General features: G+C 45.7%; 1 protein-coding gene across 2 annotated transcripts; it reads right to left on the bottom strand.

Moving 5' to 3' along the window:
• Window positions 1-469: 469 nt before the first annotated feature.
• Window positions 470-15,531, bottom strand: LOC123019233 (myosin light polypeptide 6). 2 transcript variants are annotated; one of them, XM_044421949.1, is made up of 7 exons: window positions 15,340-15,531; window positions 15,003-15,030; window positions 6,941-7,084; window positions 5,924-6,097; window positions 4,859-4,936; window positions 4,039-4,078; window positions 635-775 (listed from the first exon to the last, which is right to left on the bottom strand). In XM_044421949.1, exons 1-6 carry the CDS (start codon window positions 15,514-15,516, stop codon window positions 4,050-4,052), a joined length of 630 nt encoding a protein of 209 aa, XP_044277884.1. In that variant the 5' UTR covers window positions 15,517-15,531; the 3' UTR covers window positions 635-775; window positions 4,039-4,049. The 2 variants fall into 2 exon arrangements, with proteins under 2 accessions (XP_044277883.1, XP_044277884.1); XM_044421948.1 differs by lacking the exon at window positions 4,039-4,078 and having other exon boundaries at window positions 470-775.
• Between the last annotated feature and the right edge of the window lie 810 nt (window positions 15,532-16,341).

The following is a 16,341-nucleotide window of genomic DNA, read 5'->3' as shown; positions in this document are numbered from 1 at the left end:
GAGCCCTGTTCTGGCAATTCACAAAGAGTTTGGATTGTAGTCCTGCAGAATTGTTCCTAAGGAGAAACAGTGTAAGACTGAGGCATAAATACAGTGAAAAATATAGTACTGTAGTAATAAGTTAGGCTGCATATCTGAAACTGTGAATACTACACTAAGGAAAAAGTTTGATTATATGAATCAGGTACCACTTTTAATGGATGGTAATAGTAAAATATGTAGCTCCTAAGCCAGTTGTATAGACACAACTAGCATGACACCTTTCATACTTGTACAACATTCATTTAGTGCCCAAGACATCCTTTACATCTTTCCTCAGCAATGATTAAAATGAATCACTTATTTGCTGGTATATGGCCACAAGAATAATCCCTATAGCTATCTCAATGCCAGAAAGCTTGCTGGTTTTTAAAGAAATTTAAAATAATTTAAAAGTTTGAAGAAAAGAAACCACACAGCACTAGCAAGATACTTTTCAAACAGTTTATTAAAGCAGTTGAGAGGGAGAAAGAGCTGAATGAACACTTCTGAAAATAAAGTGAGGTGAGACAAGCAAGCCAGCTAGCCATAGGTTGGCTCCCCTCAGTTACTACTTAAATTCAGGTGCACCCTTTGCCAATTTTTCTCTTCCTCGTCCTCCAAGGAAAAGAGGGAATCAAAAGTCATTTCATACACAGATAAAAAAGGCACAAACATTTTAAGGATAAACTGGAAGAGGTTTTCACAAGAGAAGCTAGAAATGATCTTCAGCCGCTCAGAACCATCCGCACCAACTCTGTGGAGAGAAGAAAGATGGGTGAGAAGAGCCAGTGTCAGGGTCCAACCCCTTCAGCCAGGCTAATTCTGCTTGGGGGAAACAGGACCTGCCCAGAACATGGGAAATCAGGGTGAGCAAGAGACTTATGTTTTGACAGTGGGTGGTCTTGACTGCCCAAAAGCAGCATCATTGTGTAATTACTTCTATAGTAATCTACTGCATTGTAGACAAGCGCTATGGAGGAACAGAACCCAAGTCTCATTTTTTTTTCCTACTGGCTGTGCTGTAGGCAACATAGCACTGTTCCAATGCCAATCAGTGCCAAAACATTACAAAATCTTTGAGTGCAGAAGAGTGCCTTTGGTTCCCAAAAGAATGGCCAACCAAAACTAAAAGCTTATTCTCCCCACTGCCCCAATAGGTAGGATTAAGCCGTAGCCTCTCAAATCCAGTGCTACAGATCACATAGCATGTCGCCCTCCACCAGTATCCAAGGGGTTCTACCTACAACCCCCACCCACAGACGTCCCAACCACATCCATTTAAAACAAAAAAACATACCCTCCAACATAGCACAAGTCAAAACTAAAGCAACAAGGAAGTAAGAATGCAAAATTGGCAGAAGGGATTATGGCTGTTTCTATACTAATTGCCAGGCATTAAAGTTCTGGAGCTGATCCTATGAAGATGCTCTGCTTTTTGCAGAGAAGAAAAGTAGTTGGAGAGACACTCAGCTACAGCAAAGAAGGGACTCAGCTCTTCAACTGAGCCTACCTAGTAAAGAGAAGGGAAGGGGGAAGGCAGGCAGGCAGCAGCCATAGCACAGGCCCTAAAGAAAGACTGTCTGATTAACCTTCAGTTCAGGTAGAATAGTTCAGTGGATGACAGGATGAGGGCTATGAGACCTGGCCTGTTGCCATCTTCCCTATATTCCTCAGCAGCTTTGCCAGCAGCTATTGGATTCCAGTCTCAAAACTTTCACTGCAACTTGTTGTGGCATGGCACAGAACCAATTCTGTTTTAACATTAACATTGTCAGGGAAAAAGTGTGTTTCTGTTGAAGGTAACTTATATTCTGACAGACTTTGCATCTGGAAAGTCTGAAGGTTTAGAAACCAAAATGCTAGAAATTCCTGTTGCAAGAAAGGGAGAAGTTATATAATGGAAAGGGTCTCTGGCTTCCTTCTACTTGCTCACCTAATATTTGATTTGTATACCAGTTTCTGCATGAATTCCCCCCTTTTCACCTCTGGTATCTTAATCCTACTGCAAACTACTTTGAATGCATGCACTCAAATGACTCTAGGTTAAGTATAAGGAGAAAAACAAGCAATTGCACAATGGTTTTCCCTCTGCAGAATTCTCAACTATGCCTCTTGATGTACATTGTATCCCAGATCCCCTAGTTGTACAGAAGACATGGAACAATGGACTGTCTCTTCACTACGTGAGGCAGAGAGCTGCATCTCCTCCTTTGGAGCATTTTCACTCTAGAACCATATCCCTACATGAACATCTGTTGATGTTTTATTTGTTATATTTATATCCTGCCTTTTCCTTTCAAAAAATTCAGTGTGGCTTACAAATTTCTCCTTCTCTCAATCTTATCCTCCTAAAAACAATCTTGTGAGGTGGGTTGGGCTGAGAGGGTGCAACTGGCCCAGTCACCCAGTTAGATCCATGGCTGAGTGAGGATCCCAACATAGGTCACTCACCTGAGTCCTAGACCTGTACTCTTAGCCACTACATCACACTAGCTCTCTTTTGTTAACCCCACACCCCTTCTTCATTCCTCTCCTGTGTATCCCACGATGGCTCGCTAGGACAGAACAAGTTGGTTATTAAGAAGGGAAGTGGGATTTGAGAGAGGATGCTATGGGGATGTGGGGGTGTAAGACTTTAAAATAAAATTCGGACTTTCAGACCGACATTTTATGCTGGCTCCAGCAATCCTGGCAATTGGATCTACAATGCCAACACAACTATAGAGACTTCTGTAAGACAAAGCTGGGTAAACCCTAAGATCAGAGATATGGACTTGGGGCTATGGTGGTCTTGAACAGTTTGCCCTCTTTTAAAGTACCAGCATCTGCTGAGGACCAGGTGATCCAGCAGGGGGCACTGCTGACCAACTCTTGGCCATGTTGCTTGTCCTCCGCCATTGCCCCTGGTGTGCACAGTGATACCCTCGGAGGAAGAGTAAGTCACCCACAAGAACTAAGGTGCAAGGGCAGATGCTGCTTGCCTGCCTAACAAAGTCAGAAGAGGGAGGCGGCAAGGCAAATGGGAAGGGAAAATGGAAGGAACTTGGTATATGCAGCCTGCAGACGAGTGTGGCCTGGGACACAGACACCACATGACACCATTCTTCAAATAGCTCAAATGCCATCTTCTAGAAAAGAGCCGACACTTTTTCTGGTGCCTCAGAGGGCCGGACTAGACCTAATAAGCTTAAATGATAGGGCAAATTTCAGCTGAACATCTGGAGAAATGTCCACTTTAGCAATGGACTAGTTACTTAGAGAGAGTGAGCAATGGACTCTCCCTTGCTTTAGTTCTTCCAGCAGAGGCTGGTCAGTCATCGGTAGGAGATGCTTCAGTTCTGACTTTCCTGCAACAAGCCAGGGTGAACTAGACAGTATGCACAGCCCTCTCCAGCTCCAGGATCCCTGCTCCCTACTCCAGTGTGGAAACCCTAATGAGCTGGCACAGATACGAAAACGTGTTTTAAAAGACAAACTGCTTTCCAGCAGCTTGTCTGCTTATGCTACTATTGTTTTGGTTCACATGCACATTTTCTCATGCAGCTCTGGGCCAGGTATGCCGACAAGTCAAAGTAAAGGCATGCATGTGTGTGAGGACCCTCACATTTACCAAATGGAGGCTGAGTAGCTTCATTTACCACCCACAGCAGTCCAGGCCCTGCTCCAGCACTGGACAACTAAACTCGTACAGATCCAGATGCTTAGTCCTCACCACACAGTTCAGCAGCATTTCCTCTCATGCTGCCACCCACATCCCTACCCTGAGCACGGTTGTGAAGTTACACAGGCACAGTCTTGCTTTAACCAGTCAGAGCTGCCTCATTTCCCCAGCCACCCTTGCTTGGATTATTTAGAGTCAGCTACATGCAGAGACATGCTGAAAGACGGGGAGAAATGGAGGAAGATGCTGAATAAGAGGGATGGAGGGAAAAAATAGAGCGCAAACAAAAATCTTCCTTTTTTTAGGTCAACAAAAAAAGGAGGCTGTTAAAAAAGGTAGGTTCGGAGGAGGCGTACCCCATTCGAATTCACCCTGATAAGATGTGTCTCACAAATGCTGTAGAAAGGAAGAAACATCAAAATTGATCAAGCAAATGAACAAACAAAACCAGACACATGGAACATAAACACACACAACAGCACATCTGAGGCTCATGTACATGTAACAGCAGCACTAGGACATCTTGCGATCTTCGTAGCGCTCCACAATTTGCTTGGCACACAATAGCTCTGCCCTACTGGCTAACAGGATTTTTTTTCTACAAAAGGCTCAAGTCCTATACAGAAGGGTGTCCCAGCACAAATACAAAATTAGCCTCCCTCTCCTCCTCCTCCTCCTCTAGTGAGTGATCTGCAAACTCCCGTGACTCAGAACAATGGAATGCAGGCATGGCGCATGTGAATGTGTGTATGTGTATAAAAAGAGCAACAAGTATGAATCTCTAGAGGACAAATTCAAGGAGAGAAGCCACACCCATGCCCACGCCAGCTCCTTACCTCAGCAGCTCAAGCCCACTGCACCCCCATCTGCAAGCCCACACATGGTTAAAGATGATAGTCAGAAACGTACACCGTATGTTTGTGTGGTGTTCATAGGATTCAATATGTTCATAGGATTCAATATGATGCTGCTTTCAGTCCCAAGCCATGTAGTGAGGGGGTGCTCATTCAGACAAGGAGCAAGATACGTACAGCGTCCTGCTGGGGAACTACCCAAAGCATCTTCTCTAGCCATTCTGGTGCCAGAGCTTTCCCCCATCTAGCAGCACAAAGATGGCAGGGTGCCTCCATGGGGGAGGGCCATACTCAGTGCTCCGCAAACAGTCCCGCTTCTCACCTTCATAGTTAATGCAGCCATTGCTGTCTTCGTGGCCGGCCACCAGCATCTCGACTTCTTCTTCCGTCATTTTCTCCCCTGCAGAAAAGGGAGGCAGCTGTCAAGGCAGCTTACTGGCCTGGGCCATGATGCGAAGACACGACAGAAGCAAAGTATTGACAAAATGGATCGGGGCAACAAGCACCGAAAAGCATCAGAGAGGAACTTGGGCAAACGGGTGGCAGGGGAAAAGCCAGACAGGGCAAAAGCAGTACTGCAACAGGGAGCTTTTCCCTGCAGTCGGCCTGTCAGCTGCCTAGGGAGCGCTATGCCACCCCAGACAGCCCAACTCTGCTTAGCCTCTGAGAGAGGCAGTCCTTTTGTACGCCTGTCCCAGTAACACAGTCAGTGTTAATATCATAGGGTCACACAGAATTATCAGGCCTTCTGTTCTCACATGCAGCATGTGTGGGTGGCACAAGCAAGAGCACTCAGGAACTAACACCATTCTGTTTCCCAGGCCCAGACAGGCCACCGAGGGCAAGAGGGGGCCACACGATGGTCTGCAGGTGGAAGACTAAGAGTTTTCTTTAAAAAAAAAAAAAAAAGTATCATACTTGAGATGAAAGGGAGGTGACTTTACAAAACAAATCCTCTATACGCCCCCACTGCACAGGGCCCCAGCAATCTTTCCTCCAAGAGATAAGCAGGATTAGCTTCAGCATCACTTTCTCCTAAACCAGTCACTGTATCCTGCCCACCCACAGCAGCCCTAACAGGATGGCAGGGAGAGATGTAGGGCTGCAGCCTTGTACACACCTACTTGGAAGTAATTGCCACTACATTAGTTGGGACATAATTCTGAGTAGACATGCCAAGAAGCACCCTTTAACTCCTCCATTATTTTATCCTAAGAACACCATCAGGCAATAGGAGAAGTAAGATTTTTTGTGGGTCTGCCACTGCAGGATAAGCCCCCCCTCCATTTGAAGCTCCATATTCTTTGAAAATCACATGTGGACCAAGAAAACTACATTTATAAATTGCCAGGAAGTCACATGCACATAAGCTGTCACTCAGCCATACCTAGGGTGACAAGAACATGACGTATCTCTGCCCCCATGACGGTGCCGTTCCCTTCTTTGTCAAAGACCCTCAGCCCCTCCACATAATCTTCAAAACAGCCCTGGTCCTTGTTCTTGGCAATGGTTTGCATCATGGGCAAGAACTGCTCAAAGCTCAGTGTTTTTGTATTCATTTCTGGAACAAAAAAAGAAGAGTACAAGATGGGGAGGTGGGGAGAGAAAGGGTTAAATACCAATGTTGCTGACAAGGTGGTTCCAGAGGCTAGGATAAGAAGCTTTCCCCTTTGTTGTGCAATTCCTGTTTTTGGGCTGACCCGCACCTCAAATTCATAGCTATGTGTGATCCGTGTTATCAAGATCTTGCCCTGAGGAAATCCAAATTTTGCACAAGGGAAGGTTTGATTTTCTAGGCTCGTAAGTTTTCTCATTTTGTTAGCAACAAGCAACAAGAGAGCCAGTTTGGTGTAGTGGTTAAGAGAATGGGACTTGGACTCAGACGACCTGGGTTCGAGTCCCCGCTCGGCCATGGAGCCAACTGGGTGACTTTGGGCCAGTCACAGACTCTCAGCCCAACCTACCTCACAGGGTTGCTGTTGTGGGGATAAGATGGAGGAGGAGATGTAAGCTGCCTTGAGTCCTTTGTAGGAAAAAAGGCAGGATATAAATCAATCAATCAATCAATCAATCAATCAATCAAAGAGTGAGGAGCTGGAAACTCCAAGGCTGCAATCAGATAGGCTTCCCCCTCCAACACATTTTCAAGTCTAATGTCTAGAAAGCTGTCTTTTTTTTTTTTTTTAACAGGAAGCTGGCCTTTATCAGGCCATTGTGTTTGACACTCCAAGTACATCAAATTTGCAAGGCTCAGCCATAAAATGTGCAGAGACCTCTTAAATCATCTGCCCAGCTTCATGGCATGCCAATCAGGAACCTGCACAATTAAAAAAATAGCAGTACCTTATTCCCCACTCCACTCCACTCCATTCCACACACCTACAGCAGTCCAAAAGGCACTCACCATCACTCTTGGGGTTCCCCAGAACCTTCATGACTTCTGCATTGGTGGGATTCTGGCCCAGGGCTCTCATCACATCTCCACACTGGCTATACAGAATCTTGCCATCCCCAGTTCTGTCGAAGAGCTGGAAAGCCTCCTTGAACTCTGCAGAGAGCCACACCAGGTAGAGATAAGAAACGAGGTCCAAGCAAAACTGGCAGGCAGGGAGAGGACATGTATAATCAAAACACCTTTGAGCCCCCAGCAAATTCCATCTTACGAGTAAGATCAGGAAGGGATTTATTTTCTGCTCTTGAGAGTCTCAGAGTGGATGACTTTTTCATTATTTCAAGGCACACCCTGCTACTCTGTCATACAGCTGCAATCCTGTGTGTGCCTTCCCTAGTGCAAGCCCCCAACGAACACAGGGAAACTTGGTGCCAATTAACATGCTGTAAGTTTACAAAGCAAGAATGCACAATCAAGATCTATTAGCCTGAGCCAGTGTGTCGTAGTTGTTAGGAGTGTTAAATTACGGTTCAAGTCCTTGCCCAGCCACAAAGCTCAGTGCATGACCCTGGACTAGACCATGTCCTTGAGATGAAGCAAGCTCAGCAATCTGCTGTAAGGATTACATTGAGGGAGGAAGGGGAGAAGCACAATAAAGACATTACTGGTCTGGGATATATCCTCAAGCAAGAATGCCTACTCAGATTACAAGTGTTTACCTTGCCTAGCATTCTTTGCAAGAAACCTTGCACCTAGCAGGTCCACCATCTGCCCACCACTGCCCCAGAGAGAAGCAGGTGGCAGAAGGCCTAGAGAACAACTGAAGAGCCCGTGACTCACCAGAGTCATTTGTGGGCATTTGTTCTACTGAAACCTTCTACCAGTGTTCCTCAGCTTGGTGTCTTCCAGAGGTCCCCCAGTATTCTCCCAGCCAGCATAGGAGTCAAAGGCTAGGTGTGTTCCTTCCAAAACAAGACACCTGCTACTAAGCTAGCTTTTCAACCACAAGAAAAGTCTGGACTGCACAAGTTCATCACTGCGGAGCTGGCAGATGTGTAATCCACATCATGGCAGATGCCCCGTGGAATGGATAACACATTTGAATTCTAGTGAGAGCACTAACAAGCCAACGTTTGCTAGTGTCAGTTCAGTTTGCTTTCCATCCGATGTGGTTGTTAGATCAACCCATGGCTCTCATACCAAAGTGTTAGTGGGCTTCTCTACAGGCAGTCAGGTGAAGGATGCTTACTGACTCCGTGAATACCCCAGGTCTACATTTAATCTGTGTTGCAAGTGCAGACAAATAATGTTTTACACCAATCTCTGTGTTGATTAGGCTGAATGACAAGTTCAGGAGCCCCTCAAGCCATCACTTCCCTGTGAACTCCTGCAATTTTCACTGTTTTTTGTGCTTGCGGAACTTTAACCTATTCAGGAAATTGATGTAACTTCATTGTATCTTACCTTCTTTGACCTAATTTGGCCTTGTCTAACCAGGTGCTCTCCAGACTCCCATCAGTCCATCCAGCAAAGCCAGTGCTCAGGAACGCTAGGCTGCCCTAATTCCTGGCTTAGAGTGAAAAGAGCACCACCAGCCTGGCTTATAAAGACTCATAACTAGGAAAATTCAAAAAAGTGTCTTTCCTAAGCAGGCCAAGGTGGTCCTAGGACCACAGAAATCAACTTGGGGATCTGGATGACTACCCCCAGTTCTCCCACCTGCAAAAAGAGAATTGCACAGACCACCTGTTATAGAACACGCCCGATGCAAAACAGCTGTAATGTCTGAAGTTGCTGCAAGGACAAGTACATGCCCCCCAACAATCCCCAAAGGTCTGAATTGCCATGAAATGGCTAGGCAGGGCAATAAGCTAGGATGACTATCATATTTTCTAATCCCACAATTACTGAGCTGCCCAGGGCAAAGTCTGTGGCTTCTCCCCAACTGTATCCTCAAAACCCTGTGAGGTACTTTAGGCAGAGTGACTGCTCCAACATCACCTGGTAAGTTTCATGAACTGAGACTGGAACCCAGGTCACTCTAGTCCCCAAAGCACCACCCCACACCAACTATTGTTGAGAGAGAGAAGAATCAAGGGAAAGTAAATTATTAACTCTGAGTCATTCTTACAGTCAGATGAGGTAACTTTATTACCTACTATATGTTCTCTCTGGGGCTAGTTATTTTCATGGCCATGAACAGAAATGGATACCTCGCCAGTTTCTATCACTGCAGTGAGGATGAGATGGGGAAGGGCTTGAATCTAAGACCAACTTCCTCCATAATCCCTTAGAAGATTTTGGTATTCAACCTGCCTATTATCAAACAATAATCTAGCTGCCAGTCTATTTTTTTTTCCTAGCAGGATCTGGTTTCCTCAAGTAGTCAAAGTCAAGGAAACTGGAACCTTACAGTAACCAGATCTGTGTGGAAGGGCAAAGGCAGCGAGAGCATCCGAGGGATGTCCAAAAATAGCTGCAGACCTAAGATCTGGAGTGGGATGACAAAGAGAAGAGGCCATGGAACTGTTTAAATTGTTTAATTTTAAACATTTTAAATTTCTGAATTTAAAACCACAAACTTCCATAAACTACAGTACACTTCCCCAGATGCTGAAATGGATTGCAGAAGGGGAAAATTAAGGAGAAATGCTTGCATATTAGAAAATGCCCCAGTAGAACCTTCCTCTCCCAAGCACTTAAAATCTATGAAATAATCAAGGCGGCTAAAATGTACACCAACAAGCTCATGGTATTTGTCTCTGTCAGATTTGTACTCATGCACTGCTCAGCTACTGCTTCTCTCAAGGTAGCTCCCGTCTCAAGGACAGGCTGTGGGCAAAGATGTAGCATTCACTGCAAAGGGGGAACAGGCATTTGCCCCCAAACACTTGAGGCTTTAAATATTCCAGCTGAAAGCCTGCATCATCCCTAAATTCTCTGCAAAAAACTCTCACCTGGACACTGGTGGGGGCAGCAGTGGGTGCTCCAAGAAGAGCATGTTTTCTCCCACTGGGCGCTGAGAGCAGCTGCTGTTGCCACCAGCTCCCCAAAGGTACATTTGGGGTCTCTGAGACCAAGCGCGCTATCAGCAGCAGGTTTTGAGCAGAACAGAGTCAGAAACAGCCTCGATTCTATTTGTCAGAATCCAAACAAGGATCAAGGATCCAAACAAGGATTAAGAGGAAAACTTAATCAAGGTCAGCGAAGATGCTCATATACTGCAGTTCCATGTGCGTGCCTGTCCCAGTGCCACAGACTGAATGTCTGCCATGGAGATTATCTTGTCCACAATCTCCAAAGATGCTCTTTACCTAGCCACACTTCTATAACTGCTAATTGCTCTGGACATGTGGCTAAAGATGCTTGCGCATTAATTACCTCAAAGCCTCCCACCTTAAGAAAGCAGCTACTCAACATCCCCATCTTTTAAATGATGGCAAAAATAGCCAGAGATACGTGTGTGTGTGTGTGTGTGTGTGTGTGTGTGTCGCTCTCTCACACACACTACAGTTATGGTAACACCATTTAAGCTACCAGCAGGATCTCAACTGCACAAGACAAGTATTATTTCAAGGAGCAGCGTGTGACCCAGAGATGTAAAAAGCATTGCCCTGATTGACCAAAGGGACCAGAGAGAAGCCTCCAGAAATTGCAGCTCCTTTCACGCTCATGCCCTCTGTAAAACACAAGACTCATACTGAGGCAGGCCATGGGTCCATCTAGCCCAGTATGTCAGTACCAACCAGTATCAATGGCTTTCCTTGGTTTTCAGCAGGGGTTTTTTCCCTAACCCAATGAGAAGATGCCAGGGATGAAGCACGGACCTTATGTGTTCAGCACAGGTGCTTTCCCACTCAGCTACAGCCCCGTCCACTTCTGCTGGATTACACTGATAACCTAGTTTATATCACCCCCAAACCTCCCCCTGTGTGCTAGGATACGTGTCAACAGAAGTGTACAAAGCAGAGAGGAAATGAAGCAGGCAAGGCAGACCAGCATTGCAGTGGTAGATGACCGCACCTCACCACACTCCCTGCACCCTGGCCTTGCTGCCCTCCGCGCACCGGGGATGAACCTCTCTCTGCAGCAGGCAGCCACCCGCACTCGCGACTGGACTGAGACCAAGGGAGCCCAGCCCATGCTGCAGAGACTCATATCCTCACACTCCCTGTCTCCATCATGAAACTGGCAGCACAGAATAAGCAGAACACCTGCTCAAAACCAGGCTTATGAAGCTGGCGGGGGGGGAGAACAAGGTAATTAACAGACATTGATAGACTATGTATAGGGCGAGATAGAAAAGTCCCAAACAAACAAAGGTGCCTATCTATGCAGGGAAATAAATGTGTGAGGATCACAAAGTCCCACTACCCTCCTAGAGCAAAATCACCACACAAGGTTGCCATCTGCAATTCTAACATCCTAAAGTCTGTTTGCTGTTTGCAGTGTTTTATCAGATATATTCCTACACCAATTCAGGTGCTGGTGGGTAGAAAGAGAAAACAGAAACCAAACTCACACTGACCAACCCCCACTTTTCTGATTTCTATTTTTAATTCAACATTCTAACCTCCCCCACTTCCTTCCCTGCCTGAGGAGATACCAATTTTTTAGGAACATGTGACACAGCCTAATATCAACCCCATCTCTGGACTCCCCTTTCCAAGGATCCAGACAGAGGGCACTCCGCACTTTCATCCAAGCTGCATTAACTAGAAATAGCAGGGGCTGAACCCAGGACTTTATTCTGACAGGCATCTCTTGCTGAGCTGTTCCTGGCCTCTCCCAGTCCAGGGCTACAATGTTTAGTAGTAGAATTAATCCACTCAGATGTTAATTCCACACCACCAAAACAGTTCACTAGTGTAGTTAAGAATTAAGAGACTTGCCTTGTTGTTAAGTGTCAATTATTACATCCTGATAAGCAAACTAGCAAAAAATAGAGTAGATAGAAAAACTATTAGGTACATCCAAAATCAGCTGCTAACATGAACAAGAAGAGCCCTCTCAAACTGGAGAAAGGCAACTAGTGGGGTGCTGCTGCACGGTTCAGTCCTGGCTCCAGTGCTGTTCAACAACTACAAAACTAGGTGAAATAGTGAACACCCTGGAAGACAGAATGAAGATCCAAGCAATCTTGATAAGTTTAAACACTGGGCTGAAAGCTACAGAATGAGATTCAACAGGGGCAAATGTGAAGTCCTCCACCTAGATAAAGGAAACCAAATGCATTGATACAAGAGGGGGAATACATGGCTCAAGAGAACTTACAAGGAAAAAGACCTTGGTGTTATTGTGGACAACAGCCTAAATATGAGTCAACAAAAAAGGGCAGCTGCAAAAAAAAAGGGCAAATGCTGTTTTGAGATGCATTAATAGAAGTATTACTTCCAAATCATGAGAAGTAATAATATTTCACCTATACTCTTCACTAGTTAGACCTCATGTGGAATATGGCATCCAGTTATGAGAACCACAATTTAAGAAAGATGCAAAAAATTAGAAGGGGTCCCGAGGAGAGTAACAAAAATGATCCAGAGTTGGAAATATTGTCCTGTGAGGAAAGACTGTGAGAACCAGGCATGTTCAGACACTTTATAAGTACCTAAATGGCTGCCACACAGAAGAAGGTCAAGATCTTATACCAGAGCATGGGACACAGAATAATCAGTTCAAGTTGCAACCACCCTGATTCAGGCTAGATATCAGGAAAAGTTTTCTAACTGTCAGAGCAATACAACAGTGCAACCAGCTCCCTGTAGAGGTTGAGGACTCTCCTACACTAGGGGCATTCAAAAAGAAACTGGACAGGCATGTGAGTGGGATGGTGTAAACTGGTGACCTGCAACAGCAGTGGGGTAGACCTGATGGCATTCATGGCCCCTTCCAACTCCACTATTCTATGATCATGCAAGACTAGCCTTCGTCCTGCCCCAAATCTGATGATAATTATTTTTCCATGTCCACATCTAGCAGCTAAGTCATTCTGGAAGAGCTGCTACTTCAGGAGCTTTTTCTTTTTGTAAGAAAAACCACACACAGAAAAGCAGGAATTGTTACCAATACATCAGAATTGTCAGCAAACAAATGTACACAACCTGTTAGCAGGAGTGGCTATACCACCATGAATGTACAGGCTAGAAAGATTTTAGAGTTACATTTGAACCAGGGGCTTGTAGTTGACTTCCACATCTTGGCTTGTTAGAAGAGCAACAAGTTGGGGTCCAGATTTGAATGCTAATTTAAACTTTCTCCAGCTGATACATTCCTGGACATTGTAGCTGCTTCCACCAAGGAACCAAGCACAACAAATAGGTTATCCCAGTGCTCACTTCCTATAACTCTCTACAATACTGGCTATTTGGTGCAGTGCCTGAAAGCGCTCAACTGAAGTGAGTTGTTAAAATCTATCTTTCAAAGTTGAGGCTTTCATACTATGGAAGAGCCTTAAATATGCTCCCCTTTGCAGTCAATTTGGCTCTCTTAATGTGATGATAGTCCTAGATGCACTGAAAAATAAGATGGCCATGACGTCTTCAGTAGTACCTTTTGTTACCTTGTAAGGTTACACTTGAAAGACATGGTTCTCCTTCCTCCAGGAGATTCTTAAATATATCTTTAGATTGTTAATTGGATATGTCTACATATTACAAAACTATCAGTCATCATGGAGTGGAAAAACTTTTAAACTTTTTAAACAATCAAGTTCATCTAAGTTTTAAAAACCTTAGCTCTATTTGGCAGCAGTATCTCAAAACATTTATGTACAAAACATGCTGGCAACTAGCACAAGCAAGAGGAATAAGACTTTAGGACCAAGCAATGAGCTCCCCTAACCCCATTCCATGCAATGCGCAACTATTAATGCTAACTTAGATAGGGATGTGAAGTGTAACCAGCCAGGAACCGTGTTAAATTTGCTCTCTTCCTGTTTGACTTGCAAGACTTCTTTGCCAAGGAATCTGTCCTCATTTGCTTTCCAACACCCGGGAAGCAGGCTGGAATGTACCAGTGCAGGAGCTCCCAGCCCTGCCTGCTCAGAAATTAGTTTCCTGCCCATATAAGGAAACTTAAGAGAATACAATCCCAGGCGCCCATCTTTGTGCATTTGAAATTTCTTTCCTCCATACAGAGGAGAGAGAGAGTAGTTCAAAAAGTTAGAAGGTGGAGGATTTGGAGCTGCTCCAGAGGGTGTATGGGAAACTTCTCTTCCCAAATCCAGCTGGATTCTGGGCATTTATCACCAGATGCTGGCCTAAGGAGGCAAAGGTAAGCAGCCATTTCCACCCGCCTTCTTCAATCACATCCTGTCTTCACGCAAGACGTAAGGGATGGACCCTGCTGCTTGAAAACGCTTAAATGCGCAATTCTACTCTGGTTTCACACACACACACCTGCACACAAACACACAGCAGCATTTCTCTGATACAGCTTTGAAAACAGAGCCACACAAAGCATTTGGTTGTGAAACTGACAATGGAGGCTGTTGGCGGGATCTGGGTGGGTCCTTTCAGAAGGCTTAAACCAGGAAATACATCATGCATGAGACATGCAGAGGAAAAGTACAAATTCCTGTGCAGAGCAGAGCAGAAGGTGGGGATGACTTTTAAGAGTTAGGGGAAGATGCAAATAAAGCTTAAAATCAGAACGACCTGCTCAAAATAACCAAGAAAAAAGAAGCTTAGCCTAATGACAGAGAGTTAGATACAAATCCACAGAAAGAAAAGGGTGGAATGGATGCATGACAAAAGGGCTGGGATATCTGTTAGTAAGACGGGGTAATGCTTTGTCCTCACACACTCAACTCACCATCGAGGGGCTGTAATCAAGAGATATGAGGTAGGTAGAAAGGAAAGAAAAGCTAGAAGAATCAAAGGAAGGAAAAAGAGTTGTAATCCCAACCAGGCCACTATCTGGAGTTTGGACTCCTATGTTTAAAGCTTATAATAACAGGGGTAAGAGATCCTAAAAGACTGAGGTATCGACACGGTACTTGGGTACCCCAACCCCCAGTTCCCAAGTTCCCAGTTCCCAAAAGTGAGAGATGGCGTGGAGAAAGGAAAGCACCTACCAGCAGTCTGATCTTCTGTGAAGTCACACTGTAAAACAAACAGAACCAGAAAAAAGCCGGTTATTTGTAGAAGAAACAGCACCAGAAACAATCCAAGCGACACACACGAGCGTTTCTCATTGCAAGCAACTCTTTCCAGCTCCCATGTACATCCTGGTAAGACTACCGGATTCCTGCCTGTTTTCTCCTTCAAGGTGACTCGAGACTGCGCTAATAAGCAGCGGCCCTGCCTCTGACTTCAGGTGCGTGGCTTGCTGAACCCTAACAGGTCGCCCGCATGCCCTCTGCAGCGCACCCTCCTGAACTTCGCAGCACAAGCGGACTGCAAAGCACCCACCATTATTGCGGCGGCGGCGGCGGCAGTTCCTCCTGGCTTGGCACTCAGTCGATTCCCTCCTTCCGCCCTGAACGTGTGCAAGCTCTTTCTGCAGACTACCTCTGAGGTCACCACAGGCGTTCGTCCCCAATTGGCTGCTGTAGAAACGGGGAGGACGAGATGAGACCAGCTCACCATTGACGTTATGCTAAATAGCTGCTAATTATGCACGAGAAATAAGTAGGAGGAGTTTCCCCCACCCTTCGCTGCTACGTAGTTAGTGCGGAAATCATTCGACTGTCTTTTGCCTATAGATGGGCGCTGGCATGAGACTCTCGTGCGCAATGGCTTGTGGGCGTTGACCCCCCCCTTAGATGTGGATGTCGCATTGCATGCTAGGGGGTGTAGTTTTGGGAAAGTATAACTTTTCGGAGCTAGTTCAGTAAATTTAATTTTGTCTTCCCCAACTGGGTGCCTTCCAGGTGCATCTCCCAACTAGCAGATAATGAAAAAAGCCAGGCTAAGGAGCAGCAGCGGCCTCTGCTTGCCTTCTCTATTTCCTTCGGCTCAGGGGTGGATTAGGACGCCTGGTTCTGGGGCACCATCCCAGGGCACACCCCCTTTCCTCCAGCGGATGGTTGGATGATGGATTATGTAGTCCCCTTTGCTGCTCATCCCTCTAAATGCCTCTCCCAAGGCTTAGTTATAGCCTGTGAGAGCTGTAAACTGCAATTGGATGTTGTTGTTTTTTGGCTTTTACCCCGTCAACCCCGTCTCCTTTATCTTTGGCCTGACTACCACTGGAAAGGGGCCCCGACATTTTCCGTGAAATTCGGCCCTCGGGCTAAAAGAGGTTGTTTCCCTATGCAGTGGGTAGTAGTGAGGCTTGAGTCCTGAGGGAGAGTGCAAGGAAGCCTCCCAGAGAGCCTATCTCCGAGAGGCGACGAGGGAGGGAAACATCCTTGACTTGGTCTTGACCAGTAGGGAGGAGCTGATAGATGAAGTCCAGATTAGGGGAGCTCT

This window comes from Varanus komodoensis, unplaced genomic scaffold, assembly GCF_004798865.1.
Source record: "Varanus komodoensis strain SLA01 unplaced genomic scaffold, ASM479886v1 scaffold12, whole genome shotgun sequence".
Taxonomy (NCBI): Eukaryota; Metazoa; Chordata; class Lepidosauria; order Squamata; family Varanidae; genus Varanus; species Varanus komodoensis.
This window is presented reverse-complemented; position numbering and strand designations above follow the sequence as displayed.

Bases quoted from the DNA above. Each gene is read 5' to 3' on its own strand.
- LOC123019233 (XM_044421948.1), bottom strand. From the start codon at position 15,516: ATGGTGAGCTGGTCTCATCTCGTCCTCCCCGTTTCTACAGCAGCCAAT. The intron at 6,098-6,940 runs GTGAGTGCCTTT...TTTTTGTTCCAG, and splicing joins GGGGAACCCCAAGAGTGATG to AAATGAATACAAAAACACTG. The intron at 4,937-5,923 runs GTATGGCTGAGT...CCTTTTCTGCAG, and splicing joins TCATGTTCTTGTCACCCTAG to GGGAGAAAATGACGGAAGAA.